General features: G+C 40.6%; 1 protein-coding gene across 1 annotated transcript in view; it reads left to right on the top strand.

The window, feature by feature from the left end:
- Gtf2f2 (general transcription factor IIF subunit 2) overlaps positions 1–14,140 on the top strand; it is a 119,312-nt gene that overhangs the window by 1,132 nt on the left and 104,040 nt on the right. Inside the window, exon 2 of the mRNA XM_055609922.1 lies at positions 2,019–2,092. Coding sequence (XP_055465897.1) covers positions 2,019–2,092 — 74 coding nt within the window. The remainder of the gene's footprint in view (positions 1–2,018; positions 2,093–14,140) is intronic.

Here is a 14,140-nt window from a genome sequence, read left to right as displayed (position 1 = left end):
CAGCTCTCACCATTTGCCAGCATATCAGACTATGTTAAGTTCTTCAAAGCACTTAATAGAGTTTCTTTTCTTTTCGTTTTTTGAGACAGGGTTTCTCTGTGTAGCCCTGGCTGTCCCGGAACTCCTGTAGACCATGCTGGCCTCTGCCTCCCAAGCACTGGGATTAAAGACTATGCACCACAACGCCGGACGTAACACAGTTTCTAGTGATTCTTTGTACCTGTGTCCAATGTTGATTGTCATCCCCTCCCCCCAAGTCACTTTCTTTGCACTCTGATTAGTGTTTGGTATGTTTTCCAGTATATGATGCATATAAAAAATAATAAAGGCTATGTCAGAGAAACAAATTAAAGTGAGTCTTGTCAGTTTCATTGGATTAAGAGCCTAAGAGATTAGTGAAGTTTACCTCTGGGTGTATGGATGCTGCTGTTTCTGGAGACAAGTAGGTTGCAAGGGTTATGATCTAATAGGTTAATTACTCCTTTGGAGGATTTATAATTTGGCGTCTCTGGGAAGTGGTGAAAGGCTGAGTTAGAAGTAGATCCTGTCCATATGTTCATAGGGCTGTGTCTTGTCTTGGCCCCTGTCTGTATCCTCTCTCTATATCTTGGCATCATGGCATGAGTTGAATGCTCTTCCTTGCTTTGCCCACCATGATGGACAGAACCTTGAGATACCCGGTGCAAAATAAATCTTAAATTGTTTCTGTTAGGAATTTGGTCGCAGTGACCAAAGTCTGCTTAGTGCAGATACTACAGCAAAGGGTCCTAGCAGGGGAAAAGAGACTGTATTCTCTTTCTTTCTTCCCTCCCTCCTTTCCTCTCTCTCCCTCCCTCAGCTCTTCCTTTCTCCCTCTCTTCCTCTCTGTAGTCCTGGCTGGCCTGGCACTCGCTGTGTAGCCTTAAACTCATGGTGATCCTCCCTCCCTGGTGTGAGCTGTGGAACACCGGTGCTTCTTGTATACCAAATAGATACTACTGTGGTGGTGTACACCTTTAATCTGGGCATTTGAGAGGCTAGCCTGGTCTACATTGTAAGTTCCAGCATAGTCAGGGGAATATTGTAAGACCCAGAGGCCAGAAGAGGGCATTGAATCACCTGGTACTCTAGTTATAGATGGTCATGAGCTGCCATGTGGATGCTGAGAATTGAACCCTGGTCCTGTGAAAGAACAGTCAGTGTTTTTAATGCTGCCCTGTCTCTCCAGCCCCTGTCAAACTTTAATGCCAAGTCATTAAAAAATGCATTTTTTTTTCAGATACATTAATCACAATCTCATGTAGCTTCACTGCTGAGATGTATTGTTTTCATATCTGTAGATTAGGGAGGTGCATGTGAGTGATTGAGAGGATGGATGGATGAGACTTGTAAAACGTCTGACAAGGTGTCTGACAGAGTTGTCGCCTCACCTTCCTTTTTCCCAGCCTCATGCATATTATCTGACACATTTCAACAGTTCAGTAAGTTCATGTGACAAATGTGCACAGAACTGAATAAATTCAGTCTTTTTTACTCCTTTGTTTTTAACTTTAACTGTAGTCAAGGTTCTCTCCCTCATAATCTTGTTAGAGTCTTTTTTCCCCTATCCAGCCCTGACACGTCTTGCTCATTCATGTTCATGTTATTATTCCAAGATTACTATGAGAAATGATACTGACAGCTGGCGGCCATTACTTACGCCTCCCAACATTATGCTTTGTACTTTATTTATAGTCTCTCCTTTGTTTTTCATAACAGGATAACCTTAAAGGTGTGTGCTGATTTTAGGGTCTAAACTAATAGGCAAATTACCTATTAGAATTAGTATATTATTCCGTTTTTTCTTCTTAGAACTTAACTCCCAGTTACTCTTTATCTGGTTTTAGACACAGTGTTTGTATGGTTAAGAGCAAAGTGCCCAGAGGTGGCTTGGTTTTAAACCCTGGCTATATCATTTACTAACTGTATGACCTTGGGGAAGGTATATGATCCCTGGGTACCCATATTCATCATCTGTGAAATGTTTTGCTTTATTTTAGGTTCCTAAATATTTGTCCCAACAATGGGCAAAAGCCCCTGGAAGAGGTGAAGTTGGGAAACTGAGGATTGCCAAGTAAGTTATTCATGTATGAATATAATACGTATAGTATAAAAATTTAAAAGCTATTGTTTTGAAATTGTTTATAATGGCTCTTGAATGTGACTATATTCTTAGAGAATTTGCTTAGAGGGTGAAAGTCTCTGGTCATGTTACCAGGTTGTGGGATATTTATATATTCTCTGAGGAGATAAGCTTGTGCATGTGCTGGAGATAGTGTGAATATAAACTTACTGGTAGTGAAGGAGCAGCTGATATGGCCCCCATCCCTCCCAAGTGTTCATGGTGTGCAAGGTTAGGTATACATAGAAAGTGCTTTGATGTAAGGACTTTGCTCCTGGCTACAGGGCTATGGAAAGAGATGGGAACATCTAGCAAAGGCTGTCACAGAGAATCCTCAGAAGTGCAGTTGGTGTCACTTTGTGTTCCATTCTTTCTATTTAGTCATATTTGTCACCCCTCTGTTATAAAGGGGATCGAACCCAGGTCCTCTGTGCCAGAAAACATTCTGTCACTGAGCTTCATCCCCAGCCCTTATCCTTTCTCTTTCCTTTTTTCTTTCTTCCTCTCTTTCCCTTTTTTCTTTTGTCCAGGGTTTTTGTCCTGGAACTTGCCGTATAGATCAGGCTCTCCCTGAACTCAGAGATCCGATTACCTCTGCCTCCTGAGAGCTGGGATTAAAGGCATGCACTACCATGCCTGGCTTCATCCATCCATTAAAAAAAATTATTTTGTACATATGTGTTTTGCCTATATATCTGTACACTGTATGCATGTCTGCTGCTTGATGAGACCAGAAGAAGGCATCAGTCCCTTGGAACTGGAGTTACAGAGAGCTGTAAACCACTGTGAGGATGCTGGAAGTTGAACCTACGTCTTCTGTAAGAGCAGCTAGTACTCTTGACTGCTGAGCTGTCTTTTTAGCCCCTTGTCCATTCACTTTTAAATCTAGCTCCTACTACTTCATTGAAATAGTCCTCATCTGTTACTAATGTCCTTTATCAGTTAGCTTTTGTTTCATAACAAAACTTTAAAATTTTTAGTGGTTTAGAATTTTTAGTGGTTTGTTCACAATTCTGTAGATTTGTTCTGGTTAAGGCTAAGCTGGCAGGCCTTCTGTATCTTTCTGAGTTTAAATCTTTTTTTTTGTTTGTTTGTTTTTGTTTTGTTTTGTTTTTCAAGACTATGTAGCCCTGGCTCTCCTGGAAATTGCTCTGCAGACCAAAGTTGGAAATCTGCTGCCTTTGCCTCCCAAGAGATAGGATTAAAGGCGTGTACCACCACCAGGCTACATATAATTATTTATTAGGATCAAAGCTTTGTGACATTCCCATCTCTGTGTTAGCATGTCTATTGATTTCATTGTGGAAGACTAGTGGAAAGGGTGTAAGGGCTAGAGGAACTGGGAGTTTGCTCTGAGGTTGTGTTTCTTAGAAATGTCAGAAGGACTTAATAGGATTTTTTTTGTTGTGTATTTGTTTTTGTTTTTATGGAACCTACCGCTAAGGTGAGTGCTGAGACATGTATGCCACTGAAGAAGGCAAGGCAAAGGCTTCTTATATACACTGAACCCCTTGTCATGTGGTATGGCTTCATGTGGCCCTATCTTCTTTTGAATAGTTGTGCGTAGTTGTTGGCTTTGGGATTTACCTGTAAGCCTTAACTTCTTTGTTTGTGAAGTGTGGGTGTTTATATTAATACCTTCCCAACCCATAGGGCAGTGTCATAAGACAGTAGAAGCTTAGGGCTTGTTAAATGGCTTTGTAAACTCAGATGTAGCCTTACTATGAACATTACATTCCTGTATACCTGTACGAAGCCATGCCTTTTGGAGGAATGTCAGATTTCTCTTAGCACAATAGACTGAGACTTAACAGGAATAAGGTTCAGGAAAGTCATGCAAGTCCCAAGTATTGCACTGACCACTGAAGTGAGATGTTAAAGTTGGTGTTCAAATAAGCAGTGATGGCTGTGCTTCAGTTCTTCACTGGTGTAACCTACCAGTGCTTACTTAGCCACCAGGGCTATCTGATTATAGTCAGACGGAATGCCAGTCAGGCCAGGTTAGAAGGGTTTCAGCAAGACTGATGCTGAGACAAGTTTTTTCAAGCAATCAGACTTTTTATGCACTTACCAAAACAAAATATAATGGTGGTGCCAGCATACAATGACGGTTGCAAGCTAGACGGGGTACACAAGATTAATGTCTAAGGCTAATTGTTCAGCCAAGCTTCTGTATTAGCAGTTTGACCCTTTGGGGGTCGAACAAGCCTTTCACAGGGGTCATCTAGGACCACTAGAAAACATATATATTTACATTACAGTTAATAACAGTAACAAATTTACATTTATGAAGTAGCAATGAAAATTTTATGGCCATAAAATAGGGAACTGTATTAAAGGGTCATAGCATTAGGAAGGTGGAGAACCGCCATTTTTTTATGCTTCACTGACTTCTCGGGATTGCAGAGATACACAGGTGGCCTGAAGGCATTGCCTGAATGAGTGCCTCGGTTTCTCAGGGATTGAGAGGCACACAATGCCTCAGGCGCCATGGACTGACTCTTCACTTGAAAAATCTATGATGCATCCTTTCAAGGTAGTTAAACCAGGCCAACTCCATGATTCCCTGCACATTGGTAGGAATTTCAAGCTCCCTGTCCCCCTTATTTTAAAGGTTATATATTTGCATCTAGTATTCGTAGGGTGACCCTACCTATAGGTTTGCTTGGATCAGTCCCAATTGATGTTTCCCTGGGTAGTTATTGAAATGTCCAGTTTCATTCGAGTAGCCTAGTTTTGACAATAAGCTGTGGTTACCTAAATTTTGTGTGTACATGTGTGTGTGTCATGTGTTACCAGGCCATGTTTTTATATCTAAAATGCTACTGTTGACCCAAAGTCTCACAGAAGTACTGTGTATGTGTGTTTTCTTACATAAGAAATACAGCCCTTTTCATATAAAAAAAAAAATATCACCTTAATACAAAATAAAAAGTCATCTGTATTTCCCATTCACACTCCTTGGAGGTGGTGACAGTTTGGTGTGGAAGCCTCTAGATTGCATCCTGATTATTTTGGATGTGTAACATATGGATGTGGTTTTTAAGCATCTTTGTTTATTCCACTGAATTCTCAGACTCCTTTAGACTCAGTGTTGCTAATTTCAGAACATAGCACAGAACTCTGGTTGTGTTCTTGTTGTCATTCATTGGAGGCTTAAGGCTTTGTTTTTTTATTGCTATTTTTCTTTGTCTCCTTCCTAGGGAGATATGGCTAGTACCCCTGTTTCTTGGGTCTTTTCAGAAAGAAAATCCTTAGTGTCTATCTACCCAAAATGACACAGTCTTGCCTTGCAGAAGATCTGGCCTCTTTAATGATAGCCCACTTATAGTAAAGAGATTGCTGGAGAGATGCTTGAAGCAGCTTGCCCCTAGTAGGTCTTTGGCTGTAGTCTCCTGTGTGTCTTGTTCACATTCCTAGTTGGCTGAATTTTCACTGCTATTGCTGAAGTACTAAGTTTACAGTTGCCTATGTGTATGTGTTGGAGGATATGTGGCATAGAGTTTAAAAAAACAAAAGAATAAATGGTTTAGAAAGACAGTGTGGTACACGAGTTAAGTGTATGGGCTCAGAAGTCAGATTGGAGGTTCAATCCTAACCTTCTCACCAACTAGCTGTGTATTTTGGGATAAGTTGTTTACCTCTGTTTTCTCATCTGTTAAAAGAGAATGTATTAATTCCTCATGTTCATAACACACATCACATACAGACCGGAAAGCAGGCACCATGAGGTGCAGGGGGACTTCTCTATACCAGATCTCCCAAGGCCAAGGAGAGTGTGCTGTGCAGCATAGGCCAGACGCTAGGAGGATCTGCACAGTATGCTGGTTCCTTTCTGCATAGACAGGTCTGTGGGGTGGAGAGACAGAGAAACAGAGGGGAAGAGGAGGAAGCATGCAGCTGGGGAGGCAGCTCTCCTCAGATTTGGTTCCCATTTAATACTTGAGAGAGGGAGAGTCAGCTGAGATTATGCTGAGAGTGACATCTTATTTAGACAGTTGGACATAGGGCCATGTGTGTAAATCAGTTTCTGAGATGCTCTTATCTGTTCTTGGATTACTTTGTGCTTTTGGGCATCCAACATCTCACGCGAGTTTATGGTCTGCTTTTTTAGCTCCTTTAATTTTACCATCTTGCCTCAGAGCACTACAGTTTTGTGTTTGTGCTGCATTTTACCTACAGTCTTGAGTATTATACTTACATGTCTTCTCAGATACACTTCATTTCTAGCATTATTTCTGAATAGATTTAACATCCCAGATCATTTGGGGCCCATCAATATAAATGAAAGTCTGCAAATAAGAAATTAATGAGATAAAGATTGAATGAATCCCAAACAGATTTACACTACTGACAAGCATTTAAATTGGCACAAACTGTTTGAAAGACAATGTTTACGTGTAGCTATACATAGAGCAACAAATGCAGCACGTACGTTACACAGTATTGCTGCTCACAACAAAATGGAGTTGTAAATCACTATTCCCTGGTAGATACTTTCCAGCTTGGCATTGTTATTAGTTCTTATTGCAGCCATCGCAGACACAGACACACACAGACAGAGGCAGACACTGACTGGCTCAGCTGAGAATTGGGATAATGAAAATGAAAAATGAATAATAAAATATCTTGCCTTGATCCTAGAAGTCTCATCAACTTCTAGATATTTATCCCATGAACCAAGTTAGTGATACAAAGATCGGTAAGCAAGGATACGGTCTCATTCCTTAGTAGGGATTACTTAAATATACTGGGCACAGTTTTTATTTATTGGAAGGCTTTTATTTTAAAACAGTCTTAAGGCTGGGATGTAGCTCAGTTGGTAGAATGTTTGCCTAGCATGCACCAGTCTCTGGTTCAGTCTCCAGCATTAGATGTGGTGATACATGCCTGTGAGTCTAGCACTCAGGAGGAGGTAGAGGCCAGAAGATCAGAAGTTCAGTGTTATTCTCAGCTGTGTAGTAAATTCATGACCCACCTGGGCTATTTAAGGCTGTCTCTGGTTTTTCCTAAGCTACAAGGCAGTTAAAAGAATTCTAAAAAGTATTTTTTCCCTGAACCACTTAAGATAAGGTACTGAGATATGCTGGGTAACCCTGGACAAATGCTTAATGTTTGTTTCCTACAAAGACATCCTCTTCATAGTCACATAGACCTTTCTCCACCAGCAAGTTAACATCCAGTAGTACTGCCCCATGCATGGGTCATTCTTAGACTTCGTTCAGGTTTTTCAGTCATCTCAGTATTATTTTATAACAAAATGGTTCAGTTTAGAATCTTAGATTGCATTGTTGTGTACTTTTAAATTTTCTTTCATTTAATTTAGAACATCCTGAACTCTTTCTGGACCTTTCTAATACATGAATGTCAATATTGTTGATATTTACAAGGCAGTAATTTTACTGAATATGTATGTCTGATGGTTCTTCATGAATAGATTAGAGTCGTATATCCTTGGCAAGAGTATAACAAAGTACTGCTGGCTATTTTCTGGTATTGTAGAGAGATTTGTATGCTTGTATTTTTGTCCTGTTTCAGGTGGTATTAACTTGATCACTTGATTATGAGGTATCTTCTAAGTTTCTTCATTCTAAAGTTACCCTTTACTTTTTTTGTAGTTGTATATCCTGTGAGGTGGTATTATATAAGTATTCTGTACTTTATCAACATTTTTGCTGATTCACTTATTTTAATATTTTAACAGATTCTGGTTTGTTCACTGAATCAGTTTGTTCTGTCTTTTATTCTGATGTATGAATGCCTTCTCACCCTGTGTTGGCTTATTTCCTGCACTGGTCTCCATTTGCTATGCTCACAGGGAAATCCTCCTCACTCTGTTAGTTTTCCATTATATCTCCTCCAGAGAGACGCTTTCTTTAAATGCTAGGAGTCTTTAACAGCATGTTTCAGGGGCCTTCCTATGTAATGTCCCTACTTCTATAGCACACTTTCAGCTAAGCCATTCCATTATTGATACAGCCTTTCTTTATCCAACTTTGCTTTGACAGCTTCCCGCAGGCTATCCCTTTGCTCATCATCTTTACTTCATTTGGACTATGACTTTACTATCCAGCCTACCTCAGATATCTATCTTGCTTAGTATTACCTAATACAGCAGAAACTTTCCAGTGTAGTTGATGATTTCATAATAATTGGTTAATTTTCTTAACTAGGAAAAGAAGGAAGTTTATTGCTTATCAGTGATAGTAAGAACTTACAGCTTTTTGGTGTCAGACCCAAGAAATACTTAAAAAGTGAAGAACAAAGACCTGAGTTTTTTGTTTGTTTTAAAGCAAGTGGAATGAGTGGAGCTTGAAAAAATACTGTGGGTGTTGAAAAAAGGCTGAGTGGTAAAGGAAGAAGAGGAAATACTAGCATTTTGATAAACTATGAAGGATGGGCCAGGTGTTTACCTCATTGCTTTCTACAGATGTTGCTTATAAAACAGTTATTGTTGTCCATTTGGCCACAGATCATTAGGCAATAGATATGTGATAGTTTTAATGTGGAACAATGAAGTCTTGTATACTTCATACACTGACACATACCAAGGTAAAGGTATGTGTATTTACCTTTAAAAAAGAGTTACAGATTTTCAAAGATGAGCTTTTGTTTCCTATGAAGTTAACCTGTCAGAGCTCATTAATCTGTCTTTATTCCAGCTAAGTTGCTGCTACAATTATGTAAAAAGGAAATTGCCCTCCCCTCCTGTGTTCTTTAATTGCATCTGGGTGATTTCTCTAGTTATCCAGACTGAAATGTCAGTGTGATCTTTAATTCATACTTTTTCATTTGCTGCCCACCTCCAGCCATTTCCACTTCTGTCAGTTCTGATGGCTTAACCCTGTGAACTTCTTGCTGCATTTTACCACCACCTGGTTCAACCCTTCATTACTCTTTTTTTTTTTTTTTAAGGACTTTTGTGTTCACCTCCATTCAATCCAGTACACATTATAGGGTGGTTGTCCTAGGGTTTTATTGCTATGAGAAGACACCATGACCACAGCAATTCTTATAAAGGAGAATACATTCAGTTGAGGCCAGCTTACAGTTCAGAGGTTTAGTCCATTATTGTCATGGTGGGAAGCATGGCGGCACACAGGCAGACATGGTTTTTGAGAGGTAGGTGAGAGTTCTGCATCTGGATCAACAGGCAGCAGGAAGAGAGAGTGAGCCACTAGGTCTTGCTTATGCTTCCGAGACTTCAAAGCTCATCCTGTGACACAATTCTTTCAACAAAGCCACACCTTCTCCAACAAGGGCATAGCTCCTAATAATACCACTCCCTATGGGCCTATGGGGGCCATTTTTCAAACTACTACATTCCACTCCCTGGCCTCCATAGGCTTGTAGCCATATGATAATGGAAAGTGCGTTTAGTTCAACTTCAAAAGTCCCTATAGTCTATCACAGTCTCAACCCTGTTTAAAAGTCTAAAGACTCTGAAAAAAATCACAAGTATAATAAAAAAGCAGATCACATATTTCCAACATATAATGTGACAGGATATATATTACCATTCTAAAAGGGAGGAAATAACTCAAAACTCTGCATCTCCATGTCTGATGTCAAAGTGCGCTTCAAATCTCCAACTCCTTCTAGTTTTGTTGACTGTAACACACTTCTTTCTCTTGATCTGGTTCCACTCCCTTTGAGTGGTTTTTCTTGGCAGGTATCCTGTGACTAGTATCTTCAGCATCTTGGCTTCACAATCTAGGATTCACGTTCACAGCTTCACACAATGGCCTTTCTAGGCCTCTCTGCAAGGACACCCTGACATATGCTTGGCCTCAGCAACTTTGCTTAGTCACCGAGGAAGATTCCATACATAACTCCTTTCTTCTTCCTTCATGCTGAAGCTGCACCATATGACTGAAGCTGCTAAGTTCTGCTGCTTGCTGGGGCTGAAAAGTGGCCCTCTTGTTTAAATACATTTTCACCAACTTTCTGTTTTTAGTAGTTTCTTCTTTCATTTCTTAGGTGTGGGTGTCCTAAAACTTGCTTTGTAGACCAGGCTGGCCTTGAACTCTAAAATGTGCCTACCTCTGCCTCCCCAGTGCTGGGATTAAAAAGGTGTATGCTACCTTTCCTGGTCCTAAGTTTTTCTTTAATTCCTTTTTATAAGTTAAATGCTAGCTGGGTGGTGGTATCCCAGCGCCTTTAATCCTTGCACTTGGGAAGCAGAGGGTGGTGGATCTCTGTGAGAAAAAAAAAAACAAGCTAGATTAGCGGGGTGGGATCTTGCCCTGAGATCACTACTCCTTTTATTCCATTTAGTATTTCTAATCTGTTTATCTCCTTGAACACAAGGCTTAGCTCTTTTCTGCTTCCTGGTGCCCTGGTTTCTCAAATTACATTTTTAAAGCTTTTCTTGCTCAGCTTGCCCCTTTTCATTATAGATTTGCATAAGGATGGCCACTGATAACTACATGACACAGTCCACACTGGGCTGTTGTGAAATTTCCTCCGCAAAGGCAATTAATCCAAAAACTCTTTAATTTAGCCTCAGGCAGATTTTTTGGACAAGGGCAGAAAGCAGTCCCATTCTTCAATAAAATATCTAAAGAGCAGAACAAGAACAGTCTCTAGACCACATATCATTCTTCTCCTCTGAAAGCTCTTGAGCCAGGCTCCCACAGTTGAAATCATCCTCAACACCACAGTCTTGTGTGCTGCTACTAGTATGGCCATTAAGCTTTAACTGCTTTTCTAATCCAAAATCCACATTCCTCCAAACAAAAGCTTGGTCAGGCCTATCACAGCAATACTCCAATCCCTGGTACCAATTTTTGTCCTGGTTAGAGTTTCCATTGCTGTGAAGAAACAGCATCACCACGGCAACTCTTATAAAGGGAAGCATCTAATTGGAGGATGTTTGCAGAATCTTTAGAGTTTTAGTTCATTTTCATCATGGTTGGGAGCATGGCGGCTGGAGAAGTAGCTGAGAGTTCTACAGGCTAGAGGCATGTACAGAATCCACAGGTGGCCAGGGGAGAGAGACTGGACTTGGAATGGACTTTTTAAAACCTCAAAGCTTGTCCCCAGTAGCACACTTCCTTCAACAAGGCCATACTAATCCTTTCCATACTGCCAACTGGCTGTTGACCCAAATATTCAAATCTTTGAGTCTATGTGGGCCATTAGCATCCAGTCCACCACAGGTGGGTTCTATTGACTGAGATACAAAGTTCAAGGTAAAGGACTGGGGAGGAATGACTGTGATATGCATAAGAGGCTAGGGGAGTCAGATATGGCCTTGTGGACTGATAGCACAGGTCACCAGGCTGCTAATTATTCCATTCCCAACTTTCTGGGTGGAAAACAGGTAAAACCTTCTCTTGAAGAGAAAACCGTGAGTGTTCAGCACTCCTGGTTTCCCTAGTGCTTTTCTGTGAGCACAAGTACCCTTTGCCCTCTACACTGTATGCACCTCTGTTGAATTGGTTTGACAAAATATTTGTTTATAATTCTTTTTGTATTTAACTATTTTCATTAGCCTCTGTCTTTAACTTTTACTGAGTTAGTACTTTGATAATTTAATACTTGTATAACATGCATTCCGATTAAAAGAACCCACCTCTCTAATCTTCCACCCATACTCCTCCCGTCTCACATTCATGATCTTGTTTTGTTCTTTGAGAGCTTCTAAGTTTAACCAGGGTCATCTTTGTGACCATGTGTTTGGTACTATCTGCTAGAGTCTAGTAGCTCCTCAGTTAAAATACAACTCAAGACTGCCTCTCTCCATCAGTGGCCAGTGTTTAGCAGAGAGGAACAGGGCTCCATAAACTTTTCCCTGATCCTTGAATGACTATTGATGAGAGAACAAAGAAGTTTGGGTATTGGTTTAAACTTTAAAGCACAAGCCTGAACGAAGGCTAGCCAGGTAGAGACATGTCCAGCTACCTGTGGGGAAGAACCAGCCTTACTGCATTCTTCTGCCCACTAGAGATACAGTTGCTAGGAAACAGGCCCCTCTCCCCTAGGACAGCCAAACAAGGGAAGCCAGACCATTAATAGTTTAGGGGCCTTCATATAGCCAGTCAGTTCAAAATGCAGCATCCCCTTTTGTGTTTCAACCAGTAGACGCTTGCCAGGCAGAATCCCCCTGCTTTCAGCGCTCTGGGAGGGACTGGATTCATCACCCACCTAACCTGAACATGAGGTTCTTGGCTCTCAACCACTTCAGCAGTGAGGGTGTGTAAGCCCAAGTTAGCTTGTAATAAAGAGATCCTCATGTGTTTTGCAATGAGCTAGACTCCTGGCACAACATTGATAGTCCAAGTCTGGGCACAGACAGTCATAGTTGCTCTGAGGACATGACTGCATTGATGGTGCCATGTTTAGAAAGCAGCATTTCACAGTTCTTTCTGTTTTCTGGCTCTTATGGTCTGTTATAGTAAATATAAAGAGTGTTGAACTATAAATGTTTATTATTAGCCCTAAGATTATCACAGCGGTATTATCTAACTCACTATCACAAATGATAAGACACAGTCACCGGTTAGATTTTATAATTGCCTTACTTACCTTCAGCCGGGCAGATATTTCACCTACACTTTCTCAGTAACCGCATCATCCATCTCCCAGCCCCTATCCAATGCCATCCTCCTTAACCATCTTATCTGGACCATCTTCCATCTTAAAAATACTTGCGTGTTTTCTTCTTTGTTTTTACAAAATAAGGATAGGTATAACCAGATTTTGAGAGCCATTAATTAACATCAGTTATTATTATTTTCAGTTATTATTAGTTAGCAGCAGAACAACCCCCAGCACAGTCTTTTTCATTCCTCTTCCTCTCTGTTTCCTGAGGCTTGCAATGATATAAATGTCCTGTTTCGGGGTGAACACTTAGCCGATAACTTTTCTCAGTCCCCTAGAGCAGTCATGGCTTCTTCATTCACCACTATTTACTGCAAAGAGAGGGTTTCCTGATTAAGGCTGGGAGAAGCATTTCTTTTTTGATATAAATATGAATATTGAGAAGGCAGCTGGGAACCATGACATTTTAGCTAAATGACAGTATTAACTGCTCTGTTATGTTTTTGTGGGTGTTTTCTTTTAATTCTATATGTATGATTGTTTTGCCTACATGTTTATTACATGGATAGTTGTGAGCCACTATGTGGTTGCTGGGATATAGACCTGGGTCCTCTGCAAGAGCTTCAGGTGCTCTTAATCCCAGAGCCATCTCTCCAGCTCCATCAGCCATGGGTTTCTGTCCAGCTTTACTGTGTCAGGTGTGAATTCTTTTGTGGAGAGGACTCGAGTCTAATCAAGGAGCAGTTGATCCCCTTTGACAGATATGCCATTCTTGCACCATTGGGCACATCTTGCCTGGTGGGTTGATATGGCAGGCTAGTCTGGGATGTTTTAGGACAAAGGTGTGTGCTTCTTCTCAGTGTCTAATGGCTTCTGCCACTTCTAATGGTAGAAGACTTGTAATAACAGAGCGAATGAGGAATCTAATGAAGGCAGGTTGGAAATAAGCTTAGTGTTATGGAGAAATAGCAGTTTCTACCTGGTTTTTGCACCTCACTTCTCTTTAGTCCATTTTTTATATTTTGTGGTGCAAGTCAAGTGTGCTGGTCACCTTTGAACTTCTTTTGTTTTTTATTTTTCTTTTTATTCAAATAGCATATACAGTTCTTCATTGCCTAAAGAATAAAGTCTGTGCTTTGGGCTGTGATATTTAAGGTTTCCTACCTTGAGCTTCCCTCCTCTCTCCCTCCTTTTCTTTCTTTCCCCTTTATTTTTTTGGAGGAGGAGGTCCTAGGATTGAAACCAGTGGTCTCACACTGAGCTATACTGTAGCCCAACTCTTTCTTGCTTTGCTTCATTCTTACAGTCAGATCATTCGTTTGTGATGATTTTAAAATTTCCTTATATAGGAGCTAGAGAGATGACTCAGTTCAGAGCATTTGACCCAAGTTTGGCTCCCAGCACTCATGGTGGTTCATAGCTGTCTTTAATTCCATTTCCAAGGGATTTGATGCC

Source organism: Psammomys obesus, unplaced genomic scaffold (assembly GCF_907164565.1).
Source record: "Psammomys obesus unplaced genomic scaffold, mPsaObe1.curated_primary_1811, whole genome shotgun sequence".
Taxonomy (NCBI): Eukaryota; Metazoa; Chordata; class Mammalia; order Rodentia; family Muridae; genus Psammomys; species Psammomys obesus.
This window is presented reverse-complemented; position numbering and strand designations above follow the sequence as displayed.